Source organism: Ylistrum balloti, unplaced genomic scaffold (genome assembly GCF_031769215.1).
Source record: "Ylistrum balloti isolate Yb309-2 unplaced genomic scaffold, AGI_CSIRO_Ybal_v1 Utg370306, whole genome shotgun sequence".
Taxonomy (NCBI): Eukaryota; Metazoa; Mollusca; class Bivalvia; order Pectinida; family Pectinidae; genus Ylistrum; species Ylistrum balloti.
Window position 1 is genome coordinate 21130 of NW_026782228.1, and position 21224 is coordinate 42353.

Below are 21224 nucleotides of genomic sequence, written 5' to 3' on the forward strand. Positions count from 1 at the left end.
ATGCTAGGGACCTGATGGGTTGGAATCTAGAAGTCTAGCAATGAAAATGTAAAAAGACTAAACAGTTCTTAAATCTAGTTGAAATATTCTTCATTTTGCCATCTCAGGCTTTAAAGAAAGGCATACACGAGTATGTCATGAATATGTGTTGGAAACGAGGATTGGAATTTCTTTAGAATACATTATCCGGCTGATTCCTGGAAGAAAGTCTGGAAGCGTTGCAGTCAGCCACATTTGATAATTTTTAGCTCACCTAGTCTGAAGGAAAGGTGAGCTTGTGTCATTGAGCGGCGTCCGTTGTCTGTCAACGTTTTGATAAAAATCGCTATTAGTCATGAACAACTGAACAAATTTTTACCAAATTTGGTCTTAAGTATTATTGGGGCAGGGGAACCAAGTTTATAAAAGTATTGGTTCTCTGCCCCAAGGGGCCTGAGGGGAGGAGCCCAAAAGGGGAAAATTTCTTCTTCAAAGTTTTTTTTTTTAAAATCCTACTTCTTTAGTAGAAGTGAATGGATATTGTCAAAATTTGGTTTGAAGCATTCTTTAGTGGAGGGAAATCAATCTCGTATAAAGTTTAGGTCTCGGCCTCCCTGGGGTGAGGCCAAATGGGGGAATATGAGCAAATTCTTTGAAATCCTACTTCTGTAGGAATTGTTGGGAATTTCCCAAATTCAGTCTGAAGCATTTGTGGGTGAAAAGGAATCAATTTGTGTAGATGGTAAGTATTAGCCCCCTGGGGCAGAAGAGATGGCGCCAAACATGAGAAAGAGAGCAAATTCAGGTGAACATCATTAGGAAGACATATGTCTCATTTCTGGGCTAATCTGGCAATACACAGTATAAATGCTTGGTAATGGCCATTAATTATTGAAATTACCGCCAGTTCTGAAAACCTTACTGCAATGTTTCCTGATATATCTGTGGTACTTTATAAAAGAGAATTTCACTGAAATGTATGTGGTTTAAACTGTTTATTAAAATAGTCCCTCATTTTCACAGATTATAGCTTAATATCACATGTTAGCTGTACAGATGTCACAGTGTTATAGAACACCATTACATGGTATTACACCCTCAGTACATCTTCCTGCATTGTATAAATCACCATACAATGTTTATATATGACATACATACATGTACATTGTAAAATTACCATGTTATGTACATTTTGTAATTTTTCATACAATGTAAACATCATAAAATGTATTGTAACATTACCATACAAGTTACATACACTGTACACATTTTCATACACTGCATACATACAACAAACAGATACATTACACACATTGTATACATCTCATCATTGTTTATCACAAGTTTTGCTGTCTTACCTGGTAGCATCCCTTTGCTCTGATACATACTTCATATCATACATAAAATAAACCTTAACTCTTTTTAAACCAAGCCATACTGACAATATGTTCTGTGATAAAATTTCATGGTGCTAAATTTTCCCATTCAACATGTACAGTTTATGAAAAACTGCTTCAACTTTTTTGAGTTTTTTTATTTTGTTAATCAGGGTACATATGTATTTGTATCCTATTTTCAATGCTGAAGTGCTGACTTTAATAAAGTTGGCACTTTGCATATTGAGTGGTGACAATTTCAAAATATTTCGGTCATAGGTTTTGGCTGAAGTCACCAGAAATTGAATGCAACATTTCAACAAATTGTTTCATTATAAAACATAAAAAATGTCTTCCCACATGTAGAATTCTAATATATATATATATACACACACACACGTTCACCACCACACACACACACCTCCAGCACTTGTGTCTGGAATGTTATGTGATAAGCAACTCTGAAGCATAGTGATCCATTTAAGTGATTCCAACTGGAAACAGGATAGGATCTGAGCTACACCAACAGAACAAGGGACAGAAAGGGACACATCTAAAATGTACAATATGTACAGGTTATTTCAAGATAAATATCATTTACATTTTATAAAGGATTAAATAGGATTTACAACTATATTACAGATTTTCACAATTTATGATAACTCATAAATTTATATAACATACAGTATACATAAGTTAAGAACTTAAAACAAAGCCTAAACAGACAGGTATGCCAAATATTAAAAAAAGATTGCTACAAACAAAAATAAAAATATAAACAGTATCAAAAGCAACTGTAAAATCATAAATTTTTGAGGGCGTTTTATTTTCAGACAGTTTGTGGATACTCTTAATCCATGGATTCTTGTGAACAAACTGTTGAAATCAGTATCAGTAAATTTTCTGAGCCACCTTCATCCACTAAATCAAGTGTCTACTAAAGAGCAAGTTTTTGAAAAGCCCAAGAAAACAAGCCACACCAAAATATATCATTTTACAGTATAGAATGAGACTGATTGACAATTCAGTTTCATGATAGGGAAACAACTATTTGTTCTATGCATATGTCGATACAGCAAAACTTTAGAAGACAAAAGAACCATGGAAATGAATTCTAATACACAACTTATAAAATCTGAATTGCATTTGCTATCTATAAATAACCAATACCTCAACATTTCACCAGAATATATTGCACTTTTGGTTTTCATAATTATGCACACATTACAATTAATTTGAGATACTACCAAATGATATCTACCGTGTGGAATCACAACTGTTGGAAACTTAATAAACACTTTTTGTTGAATTTTGTAATAAATCTCAAAATTATGTTTTGTCTAAAACACCATTGTAAGAAATACCTTATATAGTGTTTCAAGATACTGCAAAGCTGCATTTTTTCCTTGTTGTTTGTTTTCCAAATTGTAAGTGTGTGCCATAATACTAGTTAATATCCATATGCTGTTATGATGTATAACATGTAGTAATGAAACAATTTATATAGAGGAGGAATGTATGATCACAGAGTAGTTATATACAGACTTAAACACTAAAACTAAAACCAACACGATCAGGATATAAAAGTTAATGACAATACAATCTTAACTGAAAAACACTTTCTTTAGGAGAAAAGGAAAAAAAGTCACATTTTTTTTCACCTTGGCACAATAATTTCTGATAGATAGAGGAATATTTATTTTGGTCCTATTTTCACCTGTTCAAACGTTTTAATCATATAAAACCAGTATCACAAAAGAGACAGTGTTTGTAAAACCAAATCACTAGACTAGACCGTAAAAATAAGTACATACGATTAAATGAAATTTAAATTTTACATATCTGGGAAATAGCCATGACAATGATACTAGGCATTCTAGAGTCTAAACTCAAAAAAAATAATTTACAGAAAAAAATGGAATTCCACTGTAAAAAAAATTAATCTTTCTAAAATATAAACATTTCAGAAAAAAAAACAATCAAAATCCAAAGTCACCTCTGAACTTTGTTCATCATGTTATACAGAACTTTTACTCTGTATATATAAAAATATAAAAAAAAAATCTTCACCTGTAACAGAAGAATTAAGAGTTTAACTGGCTTAAACCTACTTACACAACCGACAAAATATATATTTGACAAAGGTTTAAGTAGAGTGTATAGTGTGAAAAAGCCCTATTGTTGATGTATGAAATTATTTAAAACCTGACACATGAACTTGACTTTCATTGAATGTGATCTGAATAAGAAATTTTCACTTTCTGCATATGAAAACTTGTCTTTGAAATCCTCCTCACAATTTAAAAACCAATCAGATTTCAATTTCCTAACTCTTTCACTGATGTGACACAAGTGAAAGCAACGACTGGATATTTTGCTGCTAGGGGAATGTTATAAAACATGTGAATCCAGGTTTTGCTTCAATACATCATGCGATATAAAAATGTATACCATAAATATCAAACTTGATGGTCATTGGAGTTTAATTCCAGTTAGCAGTTTTTACATAGCAAAATGTTTTTTCTAAATAGTTATCCACAGTATATCAACTTAAGAAATATCAACCTTCTTTCAAACTCCAGTACATGGTGTAATAGTCCTAAGATATGAAAAGAATTTCCAAACTTTGCTAAATGGTTTTAATAATCTTCAATAAAGCAATTTTAATTAAGTTTTCTTTAATTTTCACATCCATTACAATTCTACCATTCATACTATATACAACTACAATAAACAAGTATTGAGTTCTCCTGAAAGGTTTGGAACAAATCACACTTTATCAGGATGTACAGAATTCTTTAAATAATCCGATATATCTAAGCAATACAACATTGATTGATTAAAAACGATTTTTCAAGTATGTGAATCCCATTCTCAAAATATCATATTTCATGTGTTAATGTTCATGCTCCTAGTTTGTACTTTTTGTATATCTATTTTTAGGCTCTTCCAGTAAAACATCTACTTGACCAGAGGACTTTGAAATAAATCACTTCCATCCATGGTTCAATTTCCTGTCTATTTCTAAGGGGCAGTGTCCCATAAAGAAACACTGGGGTGGGACAGTTGTTTTACTGGAACAGCCCTTTTTCATAGTCTGTAAAGAAATCTGATCAGATCAAAGCAACTGCTACTGACTGGCAAACTTTTGTCTAAATTTCTCCTGAAATGTGTGTGAAATCATTGGTCAGTCCCTACATATTATGTGATTTTGAACAGAAAAGCCTCTACTGTATATCTACAGAAATAAAATGCCATTCACCACACCATCCTGATAAAACACATACATCTATCAAATAATGGAGGATACATCACTATTGAAGATATGACACTCCAGGCATTTTGTAACCATTTCATGGTTTCTATGATTTTTAAAATATTTCCAGGGCTTTCAGTATATAGAACAGTTTCAAAGTTTGAGTTCATAAATTAAATTTACATTACAACTGAAAAGCTGGACATCATAAATGCCCAGTACAAAACACCTATTCCATCAAAGACTGCTTGAACAGAATGAAGTTCTACAATACAATGCCACAGTATGGTAGAACTGAATGGATGCCACTAACTGGAAGTTATGCTGAACACAGGGCCCATTCGCTGAAGGAATTTACGTAAGATGGATCTCATTTCTAGCTTCAGATCAAACATTAGCACTTCACAGATGGACGGGTAGTAAGCTCTGGCATGAACCGTGAACTGAAAAAGAAAATGGATGTGAGGTTTAAATACATAACATCACAGCCAACAACTAGTCCTGCTAAAACAGATTTTATCAAAAGACATGTTTGATTATAGATATGTTTAGTTTACAATCAACGTGATACAAGTAAATCTCATCTCTTGTTATCTGGTAACCACTCTTGTCTAGATGGAAGTGTGCGAGGGGTCTTGTGTTGGAGAACCTGAGTATGGAGAAAAGCTCCTTTGTTCAGGGAATCAAACCCAGGATGTCGGAGTAAAAGGTGTCATTGTACCACCTGTCCACTCTGAACTTGCTTTTAAGTCACAATAAATGTCTCTATACACTAATCACAATTTTGGTGAAGAACCTTAAGACCATGAAAGCATTTGATTTTACCATATCTGTGTGTTGAGAAGAAGATTTTATGAAATTTGAGTCAATTTAATCAATTTTGGCTGACCGATCTGCCCCTTGAAGTCAGCCGGGATCAACATGTGTATATCATCAAACCATCATCCTACATTCTATATGCTAACCAAGTTTGAAATATTTTCAATGGAAATGAAACAAATTATGCTCAAAAATGTACTTTTCACATATATAAACTGTAGTAAACTTTACCTACTCCCCAATAGGAAATGTAAGACCCTGGGGTTATAAAATTCACCAATGGGTAAAGCACCTTAAGATGCTTCAATCCTCGAAGAGCATTTGGTTCTAACGCACCTGGGTGTTGAGAAGAAAACTTTTGAAATTTTAGTAAATTTGACCCCTTTTTTGCCCTGGCCATTAGCCCCTGGGCATTAGGCAGACTTAATTTGTGCATATCATCGAGCCATCATCCTTTGCTCATAAGAAAAGTCATATATTTTCCTACGGGCCTACTTGTCACAGAAATGAAAAAATCTGTAATATTATTTGTCCCAATACAGATAAAGATATCTCACCCTTTTATCTGACATCTTGAGGAGGCGGGTTAGGATGAGAATAAGCAAACTGCTCCATGCCTCACGATGGCTGTCTGACTGGAGTGACAAGAAGTATTCTAGTGCCTCCTGGCATGTCCTGTAAGTGAGCATGGAAACAGTGTTAAAGTAAACAAGAAAGTTATAAAATACCTTAAGATTGGAAAAGTTTGTGAAACATGTCACTTATTTGAATAAAGAGTGAATAATCTTTCAGCATTTTTCTATCTTCACAAAATAAGAAAATAATATACGAACATTTGAACAGATTATGCACAGCATGTTGTAAAAATATTCTGTTTGTACAGCAATAGGTTATGCTCCTACTTCTGGGAAGAAAACTTTGAATGGCAGAAGGTGTACACGCACATGTACATTTGGATTGCTACTTCTGGTAGTACAAGCGGGGAATTATCAAATTGATGAGGAATTTATACACAACCATTGTAGAAACAAGAAAACTGGTTGTTAATCACAAAAGACATTGTAAGATTCTTACTGAATGAGTCGTTTCTCAATGTCATCCCAATCATTCTGGCGAGCTTCATCATCATACATACGGAACAGAATACGGAAAAGACAGGCCAGACTCTGAGTCTCCTGTTTGAGGAGATTGGGCTTGGCCTTGCCACGGAAACCAGCTTTCCACAAAGTGTTACGCTGTTCGTGATTAGCATTGAAGTCCTTGGCGAAGCTGTGCGATTCTTTTAGACAGTCAGCCAGGAGGAAGAGCTGGTCTGACTTCAGGTATTGGTACATCCCCTGGTCCTCCTCTTGTGCTGGGGTCCCGCCCACTGACACACCCCCCTACAACATTTAAAAAATTTATTATTTTTGATGGTTCAGATACAAGAAACATTACAAAATGCCAGAAACACACTGAATGTCTTTGTCATGGAAGTCAAGAAAAAAACAATGGTATTCTCTTGAAATTATATTTTCAAGGTATCCATTTTTGCATTCCTATTCCATTCTAGAAAACAGGAAAAATTTTGACCTCTTGGAAATTATGTTTGCAGTATTTATAATTGATGTCATTATAATGTAGGATAAGCAGAAACAATAAACCTCTGTAAAATCATTAATATTTGTGGGCGTTTATTATTCATTGATTTATTTATCTGTCCATGAACTGTTCAAGCAAGTATAATTAGACTCAGCAAGGTACATTAATATTTGTGGGCGTTTATTGTTCATTGATTTATTTATCTGTCCATGAACTGTTCAAGCAAGTATAATTAGACTCAGCAAGGTACATTAATATTTGTGGGGGTTTATTATGCATTAATTTATTTATCAGTCCATGAACTGTTCAAGCAAGTATAATTAGACTCAGCAAGGTACATTAATATTTGTGGGCGTTTATTATTCATTGATTTATTCATCAGTCCATGAACTGTTCAAGCAAGTATAATTAGACTCAGCAAGGTACATTAATATTTGTGGGCGTTTATTATTCATTGATTTATTCATCAGTCCATGAACTGTTCAAGCAAGTATAATTAGACTCAGCAAGGTACATTAATATTTGTGGGGGTTTATTATTCATTGATTTATTTATCAGTCCATGAACTGTTCAAGCAAGTATAATTAGACTCAGCAAGGTACAGTAATATTTGTGGGCGTTTATTATTCATTTATTTATCTGTCCATGAACTGTTCCAGCAAGTATAATTAGACTCAGCAAGGTACAGTAATCTATGAAATCCATGAAATCAGCAATTTTGAAGAACATGAAAATTGATTCCCACCAAAATGTACGATTTTACAGTATATTAACATCCTTTAAATGTTTTGTCCTTTATCAGCGAAAGAGAAATACTGTTCTGACATCAATGCTAACAAAATTTTCACCACTTCCCATAAACAAAAAAGATTTAAAGAGATTTAATACATTCAATTAAACAGATGTCAAACTTGCTTACTTTTTGGAATTTCCTTAAGGGAGGCTACATGTATTCAAAACTTAAAGTCTCAGAAAAGTGCATTTACATTTTGAAATTTTAAACAATTTAGAAGATATATCTATACTTTGTCTAAAACTTGCACCGAAAACTGGCATGTCTCTGGTAAAAATAAAAAATGTGAGTAAGGAGTCATTTTAAACAATATTAGTACCTGAGCTGCAGCCAAATTCTCAGCATCCTCCTTCTTGCTGGTGGTGGGGAAGAAGACTATGTTATCTATGGTTTGAATCAGTTCAAGCTGGACAACACATTTAATGAGTAGTCCCTGAAACAACTTCTGGTCAGAGCTCACTTCTGAAATATCAACAAGTATTCACAATGGAATCCATTCAACAGCCAATTCAATACATACCATTTTTATCTGGAAGTAAAAATTGTTACATTTCAACAGGTTCGGAACTCTAACTGCCAAGACTACCTCAATTTCATATAATATCTTTGTATTCTAATAACCATCCTATCTTATATGACAGATCATCTTTCTGAGGGACTGTTGAAATTGTCAACTTTGTTGCATCGCTCATTTTATCATTTCTATCTAGCTGTGTACTCACTAGAACGTGGGATCTTATGTTCTCGTGACTCCTGTGATACTGAACTGTTGACACTATGGTTACTGTCTGCACGCTTCAGTGAACGGTTGTCATGGCTACTTTCTACAGAGATATTGTCCTGAAATAGAACATAGTGACTGATAAAGAATGACTTGTATTGTTGATCAATATATATCTTCCCATTTACAAATATCCAAATTTTCTATAAAATGTTTTTTAAATTGTTACTTGAGTAAGTAAAGAAACTGATATTAAGTCTCTGTCTACATCAATAAGAAATTTGTTTACTGTCACCAAATTTGTTCAAGAATGTGATATTCATAAGAGTGTTTGTTATGCAAAACATCACAAAAATGTCTTGTTTTAAAAGTGCAGATAAAACTAATCAAATTTGAATTTGTAATACCTGTGTATCATCGCCTACATAAGCCACATCATGTTCCCCAATCGTGTTCTGCTTTACTAAAGATGAAGGTGACTCGGGTGTGTCTGGTGTCTCTGGTCGCCATGTCAACAAACTAGAAACAGTAAATTCCTTCATTCAGTACTGCAGTCAGCAACTTTTGGCAAGTCAAAAACCTTTGCTTGCTAAACATATTTCACTGTCACAACTTTCAGCCAATGAATGAAAGCCTAATGTTAAGCCCAACCATACCTTTTGCATTGTTGACAAATATGATATCAGTGCCCTATAATAAGCCCATCCTTGACCTCGATTCTTAGAATATGAAGGCACTCTGCACAAGTTCCAGATAAAAAACCTAACCAGTGTTCATCTTTTCTTTACCATCACCATCTTGAATATCAGTAGAAATTTTTAAAGCTAAGCCTGTTAATTTACAATAAACATGATGACAGGATGAAAACCATTGGGATCAGAGAAAGGATTACAAGTGACTCACCTGAGTGGTATAGTGCTCCTAAATATATCTAACATACAAGTACAAGTACTGTGCCAGATATCAGATGAGAACTTTTCACCGTTTGAGATAACCAGGTTTTCCAGACAGTTGGTACCCGAGCGAGCAAGCTGCTCATTGTCCTGACGTACACACCACTGGAGCTGCTGATATAATTCTATCAAGAGAACATCGTGTAGGACCTCATAGTACTGTGTAAACACATCCACAATGGCATACAATGCATGGTTACACGTCGTAGTCATCCATTCTGCCTTCTGTAAAGACACAATAGCTAGCAACATTATATGTGTTACATCCTTATTGGACAGAAATTAAACCCATCATATTTACTGCATTTTCTCACTCTATTATATACAATGTAAAAACACTTCTTAAAAATTGACATATATTTTAATTGTCGTGAAATTTTTGTTTTAATAAATAAATATAAATCATATGAAACAAACGTAAAGGTTTGACTTCAATATCTGAACCTCTTCAATCTTAAAGAAAAAAAAAACCTGCACACATTTATTCTTGTACCCAAACAACTTGACAACAAGGCAACCCAGAAAATCAGTCAATCTAACAATAAGCTGGATTTCCATTTTTTTTTCTTTTAAATAATTCAACATTTATCAGTTCAAACAATGCCTAAACATTTTGCTGGCCAAGAGTGCTGAGAGTATTACTGTGGGAGGAAGCTGGAGTTTCCAGGTAATAACTACATAGTTGGGAAGGTGACCCTATATCAATTTTCATGTCAGTTCTGAAAATCGAACCCAGAACACCGAGGTCAAAGGCAAGTGTATTACCATTGCACCATCTGATCACCCATAAACTGGTCTCTACACTAAGCCACATGGTTTTTACTGCAGAGAAAATTACATCAAAAATGTCATATTTGTCAGAGAGAACCTTGCTTTACCTATAAGCACTGTTCTTATTACGGAATCAATGTTATAATCAATGTGGTAATGATTGCTTTCAAAAATTGTGAAAAAATACCTTGGGAAAAAAAAGTCTTGAAAATAAGTTGATATCGAAAGAAAACTATAGGAAATAAAAGTTGTAGCTTATATTCAAGATTATAGGCTATGTACATATTGTATACATTATACAAAGGTGTCAATATCAGGACTTGAAAATTTCCATACAAGATTGATATTTTTTCATCAATAACCACATCCAAACCCCACAGCAGCAAAGAATAGACACGAATGCTGGCAGTCTCTAATAGCAACAGTGAAAGACAAGATAAATACAATGTTACACTTTCATGCATCTCTGACTTCCATCACACCACAGGTAACTCCAGCAACCACAGGTAACTCCAGCAACCACAGGAAAGTATATTTTACTTGTGTCTATACATGTATATTGCCATAAGAACTTTGGGGTTTCAGGCAGGAACAAGAAGTTTCTCTTCTAAAAACATGCACACTGAGAGCCTCAGAAACATCCATCCAGTAACATCTCGTTAACAACATGCTTAATCTTTTGCTTAGTGATGTTCACTATTTTAAAGTTTTTATCTACTTTGCGTTTGATTGTTCCTTTTCCCCCAAACTTTACCTAAGAAGAGTTAATAATCCAGACCAATAAAATCACTTTTGATGGCCAAGACATTAATAGACAGTGGACCTAATATGGCACCTTGGTTTCTTAGTATTACCCATTAGAAATGACGAAGTTAATATTCATAGCGACTTCGACCATTGACCAACATTTGAAAAACTTGCAGGTTAACAATACAGACATAAATGTTTCACAAAGTATGCATGCAATTAGCACATGGCTTACACAGTACAGTTTTAATGTTCCACTTCAGAATTTTGATGCAACTGGGGGGCTTAGTGTTTCATAAGCACATCTTGTTTGTTTTCTTTTTGTTGTAACAATGACCTTTACTTATAAATCTGACCTTCAAAAGTTAATTTCCATTTAAGGAATCACTGTATGCAGCTTTAAGCCCTATACAAACTCAACAAGTTATCACTAGGAAACCTTTTTTTGGATAGATGATAATGGGTGAAAACTACCAACAGTATTATTCCTGTATATTACCTATTCAGGAAACACATAACTAAAGCTTTGGCATTCACAACTGATATGAGTGCCAGTTGGTTTGTTATGAATTCTGAAACTTCTTTTAAACCTTTAATGCATAGTAAACCTAACCTGTACATGTGATGATTCTAACTTTTGTACTATGTTGTAATATGTAATTTAAATCATAATTACAAAATAGAACTAATTTTAAGTTCATTGTAAAAGAGTCCGAAAATTTAAACAATTTTCACAAACAGTATTTCCAATTTATTTCTCACATGCTAAAACATTCCTATTACATTAAAACAAAAGCCTGATTCATGCAAAATACATTCACTGTCACAGCATCTTATGTTCTTTACAATATATACCAGTGACCAGTGCACGAAAACACTTCTACATCTTATTAGCTGGGTTATATGCTGTCAAATAGCATGTCATATATGTTTTATAAATATATGTATATATAAGTATATGAACAGGAATAAGGAGTTGTGTCAATATCCACATTCAAACTGAGGTCACTACTAGGTCATCATGCAACACATCAACATCTATTAAAACTCATTCGTTTGTTGATGTTAATTCTAGAGAAGTTCCTACAACTTATTCTGAGCAGGTGTTTTTTCATATTTTATCAAATTACACATGACAGCAGTTAACCTTGAATCAGATATACTGGTAAATGCAATCAGTTTTGGGAGAGAGAAAAATAAAAACTGGTGTGTGATTTACTTTTGATGTTCAGTCTTTCAAATGAAAAGCTCCTTTCCATAATTGTGTAATATCTAAACAAAATTGAAGACTTCGTAATCTTTGTAATGCTAATAACAGTCAGTCATTGTTTTACTTCAATATAACAATGCTGTTTCAAATTAATTTTTCAATAACTATTTTATTTTGTGCAAGAATATGGGCAAATTTACCAAATTTTGAGGTTTTAGAATCCTTAAAAGAATGGAAACTCAGCAGTCAATTTTTCCAATTCGTAATTTCAGAGGATAATAATAAGGAATTTCATCATTATACAGCGCTGCTGAAAGTTCACTCAGCATAAGCAGGATCAGGGATTCAAAATGTCATGGATGTGAATCCGCTAGCTTCCATCCATATACCATTTGTATGTATCATCAAATATGAAGTTGTCAAATGTGACCTTTGATCCTTTAACCTTGATCGATGACCACAGTGATATTATAATTATAAGATATAGCGCATGATGTTAGGACAGCACTAGGTAGATATGAACCAAATCTGTTGGGAGGATCTCAAGATATGAGATTGATTTGCAACATGTTAGGGCTCAATGTGATATGACATGTGACAGGGTATGAAGGGACTACAAATCTGTTAAGAGGATCTCACGATATAAGACTGATTATGGAGTACAATGTGACCTGATGTATGACGGGGTACAACAGGACACAACACTATAGAAAGGACATGGGTAACACTTTATGCACTCCCAGTCCCATCCATAAAGTGGAAATGACAAAGACAAAAACTGTTGGTAATAATTCATAAAGTCTGTTTTACTCCCAAATGTTCTTACTATGAAAAGTGTATGAATGTGACTGTGACTTTCTTCGGTATTAAACTAACCAGTATATTTCTGTTGGTCAATACAATTTCGATTTCATCTGTTACTTTTCAAGCTAAAAACCTTTTTCAAAAATAGAGGCAAAATACAAGCTCCTTAATCCAGATGTGACTATATGGATGAGAATATTTCAAAAGGCAATTTGGTTTGTGTTCATCTAGCTGGGAATGGTGAACTGTGAGTTCAAATACAGGGTCTATTGAATTTTCTGGAAAGGAAGGAAATTACTTATACATGTATTTCTCTTTTTCAGGATAAGTTTCATACACCATTCTATGAAAGAAATAATAATTTCAAACAAAAGGACAAGCCATAAATTTAATCATTACTGCAGCCAGGACCAAATGTTGTAAAAACCATTGCAAAAAATTATAACACCAAAATGGCCAAGATTGCATACATTGATAAACATCTACCCATATCATTACCTGGCAACCCTGTTAAAGAGGAAAACAAAATTTTTAACTAAATCTCCAATCAAAATTATAATGATGAAACATTTACATTGTCAAAAAATTCACCTCCCAAACTATTAAGTTGCGATGTTTTTTTCTGATAGGGCACTTACAGAGGTCAAACAACAGTTGACACCAGTCAGAGGTCAAATGACAGTTGATACCCCTCAGAGGTCAAACAACAGTTGATACCCCTCAGAGGTCAAATGACAGTTGATACTCCTCAGAGGTCAAACATCAGTTGATACCCCTCAGAGGTCACACTGGGGTCAAAGCTGATTTCATACATAAGACAAAATCTTGTGAATCTTCCAAAATCCAAAACCTCAATAAACTGACGACTGATATTTTCTTATCCCTAATTTTCTGATTGTCTTTGAATTAAAGAAACAAGCACAACATTCAAGCATTATTGTCAAAAAGCAAATTGGTTAGTTACCAGGGAATGCAATTATAATACAAATATTTTTTCCTCTGAATAAATGCCTCAATATGAATTTTAGTTTCCCATATCCTTACTTCTGATCAATTTATATCAGAATAAAATTCAAGCATATTCAAAGGCATATAAGTTAGTCATAAGGAAGCACAATTATGTCTGAAATATTGATCATATTAAATAAAAGAAAGCATACAGATTGTATTAAGTAAACAACAATAATAAACTTACACATTATACACATACACAACAAAACCATGGTAACAAATCAGAAATTAATTATGAAGATCAACAATTAAATCAATTATGTCAAACCTTCAAAAACCAACTGAATTTGTAATAAGAATAATTCAAAGAAAAAGTTTGCTTTTAAAAGACTTATTGCTTGGCCATTGTGCTGATGAAAGTCATTAACTCAACATGTTTTTAAAATTTATTTTCCCTTTTATAAAGAAATTTCCCATGTATTGCTTTTAATATGAATTTTAACAAAATATTGGCTAATAGTTCAGATACAATGGAACCCTATTTTTATAGACACCAGTCTATAAACTGGTGAACGTTAAATTTGTAAACCATAACCTTCTGCTTCAAGTCAATCTTTTCATAATGCACTGATGAGTATGTATTGACTGTGCATCATTACTAAGCACGAGAAAATCATGTCGTTGAATTAAGAAGAGACAGAATGGGAAGTCAGCAAAATGCAAATTCTAAACAAAATTTCTTTGTAAAAGATATATTTTAACTTAAGAAAATTTTTGAAATGTAAGAAAAAACTAATATTTTTCAATAAAAATCATTAACATTACGTTTTCTTATGAATATCTTAAACCAAGATTTATACTTAAACAAAAAAGTTGTTTTTCCTTTTCATACCATAATTTCAAAACTAAAAATAATGTATCTTCCCCTATTCTTATTTTTTTAATACTTTCAAAACAAAGAGTCAAAAAATCTGAAACTGCTTGCTGTTTTTAAACAAGAGTGTATTTCAATACAACAAATTATACCAAACATTCTCACTTCAGTACCACTACATCTATTTCTCAATTTTGTAAGAATCGGTTCTACTTGAATTTTTTTTCTTTTTCTGAATTTCACTGTTTTATGAAAATTTTGGAGTAAAGCCTGTATTTTTTCACAGATGCCATGATTATAATAATAGTACTTTTCATCTATTATATTTTCAAGGTCTCTATTTTTTTAAAAACTTTATTCTACCCTGGAAAATACCAAAAGTAAGAACTTCTCTGAAATAACATACCAATAAATCATTTCATGTACTTAATATATTATAATATAATAATATATTGGTATCTGAAGTGATATTTCCTGGTTTGTTCGTGTCTTGATTGCAACGGTTCTACTATAATAACTTATTTCCATAAGCATTAAGTTAATGAGATTCCAGCACAGCAGGGCAGACATGAATTCATTAGTGACGGTTAGTTATTGACGCAAGCACCTCTAATGGACTAACCGTCACTTACACTAGCACAAACCTCATTCTGCTGCTCAGGCAGCTTCATATTGTCAAAGATACGGAACACAACTTGGAACAGATCACGCCACCAGTGGCTCTGGAATGTCTCACCATAGGTCTTCATTATCTCAAACATTACTGTCAGACCTCTGCAAAAAAAAAAAAAAAAATTGCTTAAACAAAAGCTTTCCCAGAATCTCTTGATGTGTTTTCTGAAACACAAAAAAGCATCATTTCTGATCAGAGAAAAACCTGTTACCATAATACTACAATTTTTACAAAATTTCTTAATTTTTTTATATGTCAGTCACTTGGTCTGAATATAAATCTTTTCATTTCTAATGATAACCATTTAGGTACACAAACTCTATAGCTGCTGATATTCATGAATTTTTCTAGATCTTCGAAAAAAGTTTTCTGATATGCCTAAAAACATATGATTTGTGGATTTAAACCCATGTGGAAAATTCCCGAACAGAGATTTGTAAAGTTTTATACCCATGATCTTAAACACCTACATCATACATATAAAATTTCTGTTATAATCATCACAGCTCCTGTGAACTGTTTCATTAATATGTTACCTGGTTCGGACATCTAATTTACAACGATTTATAACACAGGAGAGCTCGAACAAGACTGGAAACCATCCTTTCACCCAAACTCGATCCTCTTCAGGAACATTGATTTCATCACCAGCATGATCCCGGAACATCTAAATCAAAACAAATTCATCATTTATACTCATCAAGTAAATCCCCGTTTTGTATAAAATTTCTTTATTCCAGGTTTACTATCTGTGCTGATTTTTTTTTGGATTCATGAAGATTTGAGTAATCAACTTAGTACCAGATTGGGCTAATTATCTTCGGTCTGTGAATCTTTCTGATATATGTACACGTATATGCACAAACATAAAAATAACCAGAGTTTTTTTTTTCTCTATTGTTGTTGAAATATTGTATGAAATAGTCAAGAGGCAACTCGACTGAAAGAAATTATTAACAAAATATGATCCATCCTTTTAAAGAGTGACCCGGCTTTTTGCAGAAATTCTGAACTCAAGTGATAATCAGTCAAATAATTTCAGACAGGTGCAGAATATAATGCAGTCCAGCCTTGGCTGCGATCTGTGCCTGGTGTTTCTCTCGCAGGTTCAGCTGGTCCAACCGTTTCAACCACTTACATGAAAGCCAACCTAATTTATTTAGGACATCACCTACATATCAGTCTTATGTCTCTATTTCCACTGTCTAAAACATTCTACTTACATGTGGTTTTTCAGCGACATATTTGGCACAATTCCTAATGAGACGGATTGCCTCCATACTGGTGTCAGGGAATGCTGCATTACAAGCAAACTCCGACAGACATTTCACAGCGTCTTGGAAGGAGTCTATCACAGCGGCAAAGTGTTTCTCAAATATACTAGCTGTAAAACACAAAAAATGTGAATCAGGTTTATTTTCAGACATAGCAGCTTCATAAATGTTGACTGCAAGTAAAAAAATGATTAAATATCTTCATGACAAAACATTCATTTTGATAAACAGAAAGTTTTCATTATCTGTTTCATTAGACGATATTCCTTTATCTCAAACATTGGAAAGATTAATTGCCAGTATTTTCAAGTATTTTACCATAGATTTCTATTATACCTACTGTCAAAGATGACTGAATTTTTTCCCCCTCTAATACTATTAGTACTATCTATGTCAACTTTTAACTATTTATTATTTCGTTGACATATGAATTTGCGTATTCTGAGTACCCACAAAATCGATGAAAAATAAATCCCCCACAAAAATAATGATTTCACAGTATTTAAATTTAGAATGAAGAAATAACATTATTATAATTTAAGAGTTCATGACTTACAGATAATTTTGCCTGTTGTTTGGAAAGCTAACTCTACAATGCCCTCATCATGGTCAGAAGCTGCCAAGTGAAACACACTGAAGATGTTTTTCCAGCCAGAGCGAATATTTCCTGCCTGGGAATTCACCATCTGGGCTACACATCTCACAACCATGTCTCTTATTGTGGGAGACCTATTGTAAAAGATAAAATTGGAGAGTTCTACAATTTCATAAACACCAAACCATTTCTAATGCTGCTTAGTATATTAAAAAGCTAGTCCTTTGATAAATACAAACTTCGATAAGGAAAAGCACCATAACCCACAATGGGATTAAGATGCTGATTTTTCATTTTCAAATTTACCTGTTTCTTTTCATGATATGTTCAAAAGGCCTGAGAAAGTCTTTCTGGAATCTAAAGTTGGCAAACTCTCCTTTCTCTATAAACTTCATAGAGAGTTGTCGCAGGGAATCGACTGCGAAAAACACTATGTCTTCATTTGGGTTGCAGCCAACCTACAAAGCAGGGTACATACATCAGAGAAATTATTTTATAAACAAGTAACTGAATTATCTTTCACATTTGTATCTCATCATAAATCTATAAACAAATTGCAGGTGACAATAATACGTCTGAAAATCTTTTCTTATATTTCTGATTTTATTTCTCTATTAACATAAAAATAACTTTATAACAGAGTTGTCTGGTTTGCAGCAACTCTTAACAAAGTCAACATAACTACATAGGAATTATATATGTCATCTCTTACAATTTTCAAGTTATTGAAATTACTTACTGAAAATGCTGGATGAAATATACACAAATATACAAAATGTCCTACCCACTGATTTCAGAGAAGTCAAATTTCTCACATTTCCTCGTAAAAAAAGAAAATAATGAATTTAGCTTAAAGAATGCCTCACCTTATTAAAGTGGTCACCAAGGACCTGCCAGATGCGAGACCACTGCAACCTGATACGTCCCATGTTATAGTAGGAGATCTCCACAATCTTAGTCAGGCTAAACATGCGTGGATGATTGACATTGGCTAATTCGTCAAGTGACACATGACACAGAGCCCGCGTAAACTCAACTACAAATCATACCAAACACCATCACAAGGGAACTTTGCAATATTATGTCTGTTGCATATGCTCAACTATTAATGTAAAGATTAGATTACAATTTCAGGAACAAGGTTTTTTTGCAACATTATAGGTCGTGATATTAAAGTTAGAATTATTATTATTATTACATTCTTAACAGCCTGTCAACACATCAAAGTTCATTAGGGCCAATTGAAGTTACAAAAACTTTTCACATAGAACACATTTTGTCTCCAATTACAATCTTTTGCTATTAAAAATATATATATATATATGCATAAATGAAAAAAAGATATATAAATGAAAATGGGTAAAGGGTTTTTGATGTTTATAATAATTATGTATAAGAATCTGATTCTGATAATCCTAGACAGAAGATTTTCATTTAAAGACAATTTCCCCACAAAATATTTGGTCTGAATGCAGACATACTCATCAATGAAATAAATTCTTCCTACAAAAACATCAATTTTCAATCTTTAAGAGAAACAGCTTAAATATGTCCTTTAGAATTGTATTGGATCAATAAACTCACCCACAGCAACCCCGTCCAACCTGACAGATCCTGTAAAGATGCGGTCCACTGCAACCACCACACTCTGAGAGCTTGTCTCACCCATCTGTTCCTGTAGGTTAGCTAGTCTCTTAGAATCCAGACCTCCCCTTGCTATCACTGTAATCAAAGACAAACAATACGGATAAACGTTGTGATTGAACTTTGGATTAATTTACTCCATCAACAGCACAAGCCATTTTTTTGGGTTTATAGAGGCAGGACCTTCTTGTTGTAGTGCAATTTCTTCTAAACAATGTATGACTTATCCTTGGACACAAGCACTATAGCACAGATATTCGATCTGCCTATCACCTAAATGTCTGGGGTTTGATTTCCCCTCGTCAATGTGAAAAGGTAAAGGAGTCACCTTCATGACCACATGGGTTCATACTGTCTTCCTCCTTACATGCAGACTGAGTTGTGTTTGTTTAAAAGCATGTTGCTAATTACCACTAATTTTCAGAATTTTAACAAGAAACAAGGTCTGCATACCAGCATATAATATATCAGGTGATGTTATTTGTTCTTGGCAAAGTAAATCATTATTTAAGTCAGAATTGAGGCTAAGATATCATTATCTCAAGCTTTGCTTATTATCTGACCAACATCAGGTAAAGATGATTCTGTTTCTTATGGAATAGTTTCTTGCCACTTGTTTGGTCTTGTTATTTGGAAAAAATAAAAACTCAGATCTTTAAAAAGGGGCATAGTTCCCTGAGAATGTCACCTAAAGGATAAACAAATCCAAATCAGGCACTGATTCATAGATACAAACTTTCCTGGTCTCTCTCTAACTTTGTTGTAGGGAGAATGACAATGTCTCAGTTCATTCTCAGACATTACCCAATATAAACAGTCTGCCTCTCTTACTGTGACAACAAGATAAGTGTAATACCTTCGGGGTCGAAGGCCTCAATCGGGTGTCCTGCACTGTCCACATTCCCACGGTTATGATAGTTGTGTGTTGACCTTGGTTTGACCCCAGTTCCAATCAATTGGGCTAGTTCTAGTTGTGATATACATCGCAGAATCTGAAATATCAACAAAAAATTCACCAACTTTTCAGAAAGTCATTTTTTTCTTCTGTCGCATTAACATTAAAAAGTCACAATTTGACATCACTATAATTTCCATACTTTTGATTTTGAGACATATCAAGTGGAAGGCATGTCATAAGCTGTCAGGAACAAATTGTAAGAGGTGTCTTCCTTCAGGACACAATCAAGAAAAACAGAAGCAGATAGTCTATGATTTCTGCTTCATAAAAAACAACAAACAGCTATGGTAGGTGTTGAACCACATATCTCAAATCTTCATCTGATGTTACATTAATCCAGTGAGTTCAGCTGACATGGTCCCTTCACGTCTCGGACAAATTCCTATATGATATGAAGATTGTATTGTGGAACATTTGTTGGGAAGTCCTGATAGGATTTAAAAGTTTCTGTTGCCCTACCTCCAGCCATGACCTGCCAAGGTAGTTTCCATCTGTGTGAGCCACAGATATGAGGGTTTTGATAGTATCAATATTCTTGGTTTTCATTTCTGTCAGGGGTGATGCTGCAGTCAGGAGTGTAAACCTTGCCAGTGCTTGTACATAGGCATCTCTCTCAATCTGTAAAGATGGCACATGTTTTATTATTTTCTCATTTCATACTTTATACTGTATGCACTGAACCACTAATCTAACCTAATACTTCATTCAAAGAGCATTTGTTATATCTCATATATAGTGCTTTGAAGAAACATTTCCTAGACTTCCTTAATTAACTATAAAGAAATGACCATTAAACACATTTTTGTTCGGGAAAAACAGGATGTGATATCTAGGATTAAATCGTCTCAAATGTAGATTTTTCAAACAAGAGCATAATGATTAATCATGTATATGGATTAATCAGGTATAAACGTTAAACTTTGCTGTGTTGTTTTCCTTATGTTGTAGATAATGAGTGGATTTCATTACAAAGTTTATGAAAACAAAGAAAGTTTTAGTTCAAAATCAAACATGACAAATGATGTATCATGTGTACAGATGGAAGCGAAATAATTTTTTTCATTTCTTTGAACAGGCATATAAGTTTTGAATCACTTCTGTCCCTACCTCCATATGAAATATACAAGCTATACGAATTGCACATCGCAGTCCATCCAAACACAGACTGGCTATCGTAATGTCATCACAGTCCTGTAGTCCAACACTGAATGCTGCCAAGTAGGGTGTCCAGGCCATCTATACAGG

At 33.6% G+C, this 21224-nt stretch overlaps 1 protein-coding gene across 1 annotated transcript in view; it reads right to left on the bottom strand.

Moving 5' to 3' along the window:
- Window positions 1–959: 959 nt before the first annotated feature.
- LOC132553185 (brefeldin A-inhibited guanine nucleotide-exchange protein 1-like) overlaps window positions 960–21224 on the bottom strand; it is a 31278-nt gene continuing 11013 nt past the window's right edge. The window contains exons 14-30 of the mRNA XM_060217414.1: window positions 21087–21215; window positions 20439–20597; window positions 19878–20013; window positions 18962–19099; window positions 18244–18413; window positions 17684–17835; window positions 17339–17511; window positions 16732–16892; window positions 16045–16175; window positions 15480–15609; window positions 9429–9703; window positions 8933–9044; window positions 8527–8644; window positions 8124–8266; window positions 6505–6812; window positions 5988–6105; window positions 960–5054 (exon numbers count right to left, since the gene is read on the bottom strand). Coding sequence (XP_060073397.1) covers window positions 4920–5054; window positions 5988–6105; window positions 6505–6812; window positions 8124–8266; window positions 8527–8644; window positions 8933–9044; window positions 9429–9703; window positions 15480–15609; window positions 16045–16175; window positions 16732–16892; window positions 17339–17511; window positions 17684–17835; window positions 18244–18413; window positions 18962–19099; window positions 19878–20013; window positions 20439–20597; window positions 21087–21215 — 2688 coding nt within the window. The 3' untranslated portion in view covers window positions 960–4919. The remainder of the gene's footprint in view (window positions 5055–5987; window positions 6106–6504; window positions 6813–8123; window positions 8267–8526; window positions 8645–8932; window positions 9045–9428; window positions 9704–15479; window positions 15610–16044; window positions 16176–16731; window positions 16893–17338; window positions 17512–17683; window positions 17836–18243; window positions 18414–18961; window positions 19100–19877; window positions 20014–20438; window positions 20598–21086; window positions 21216–21224) is intronic.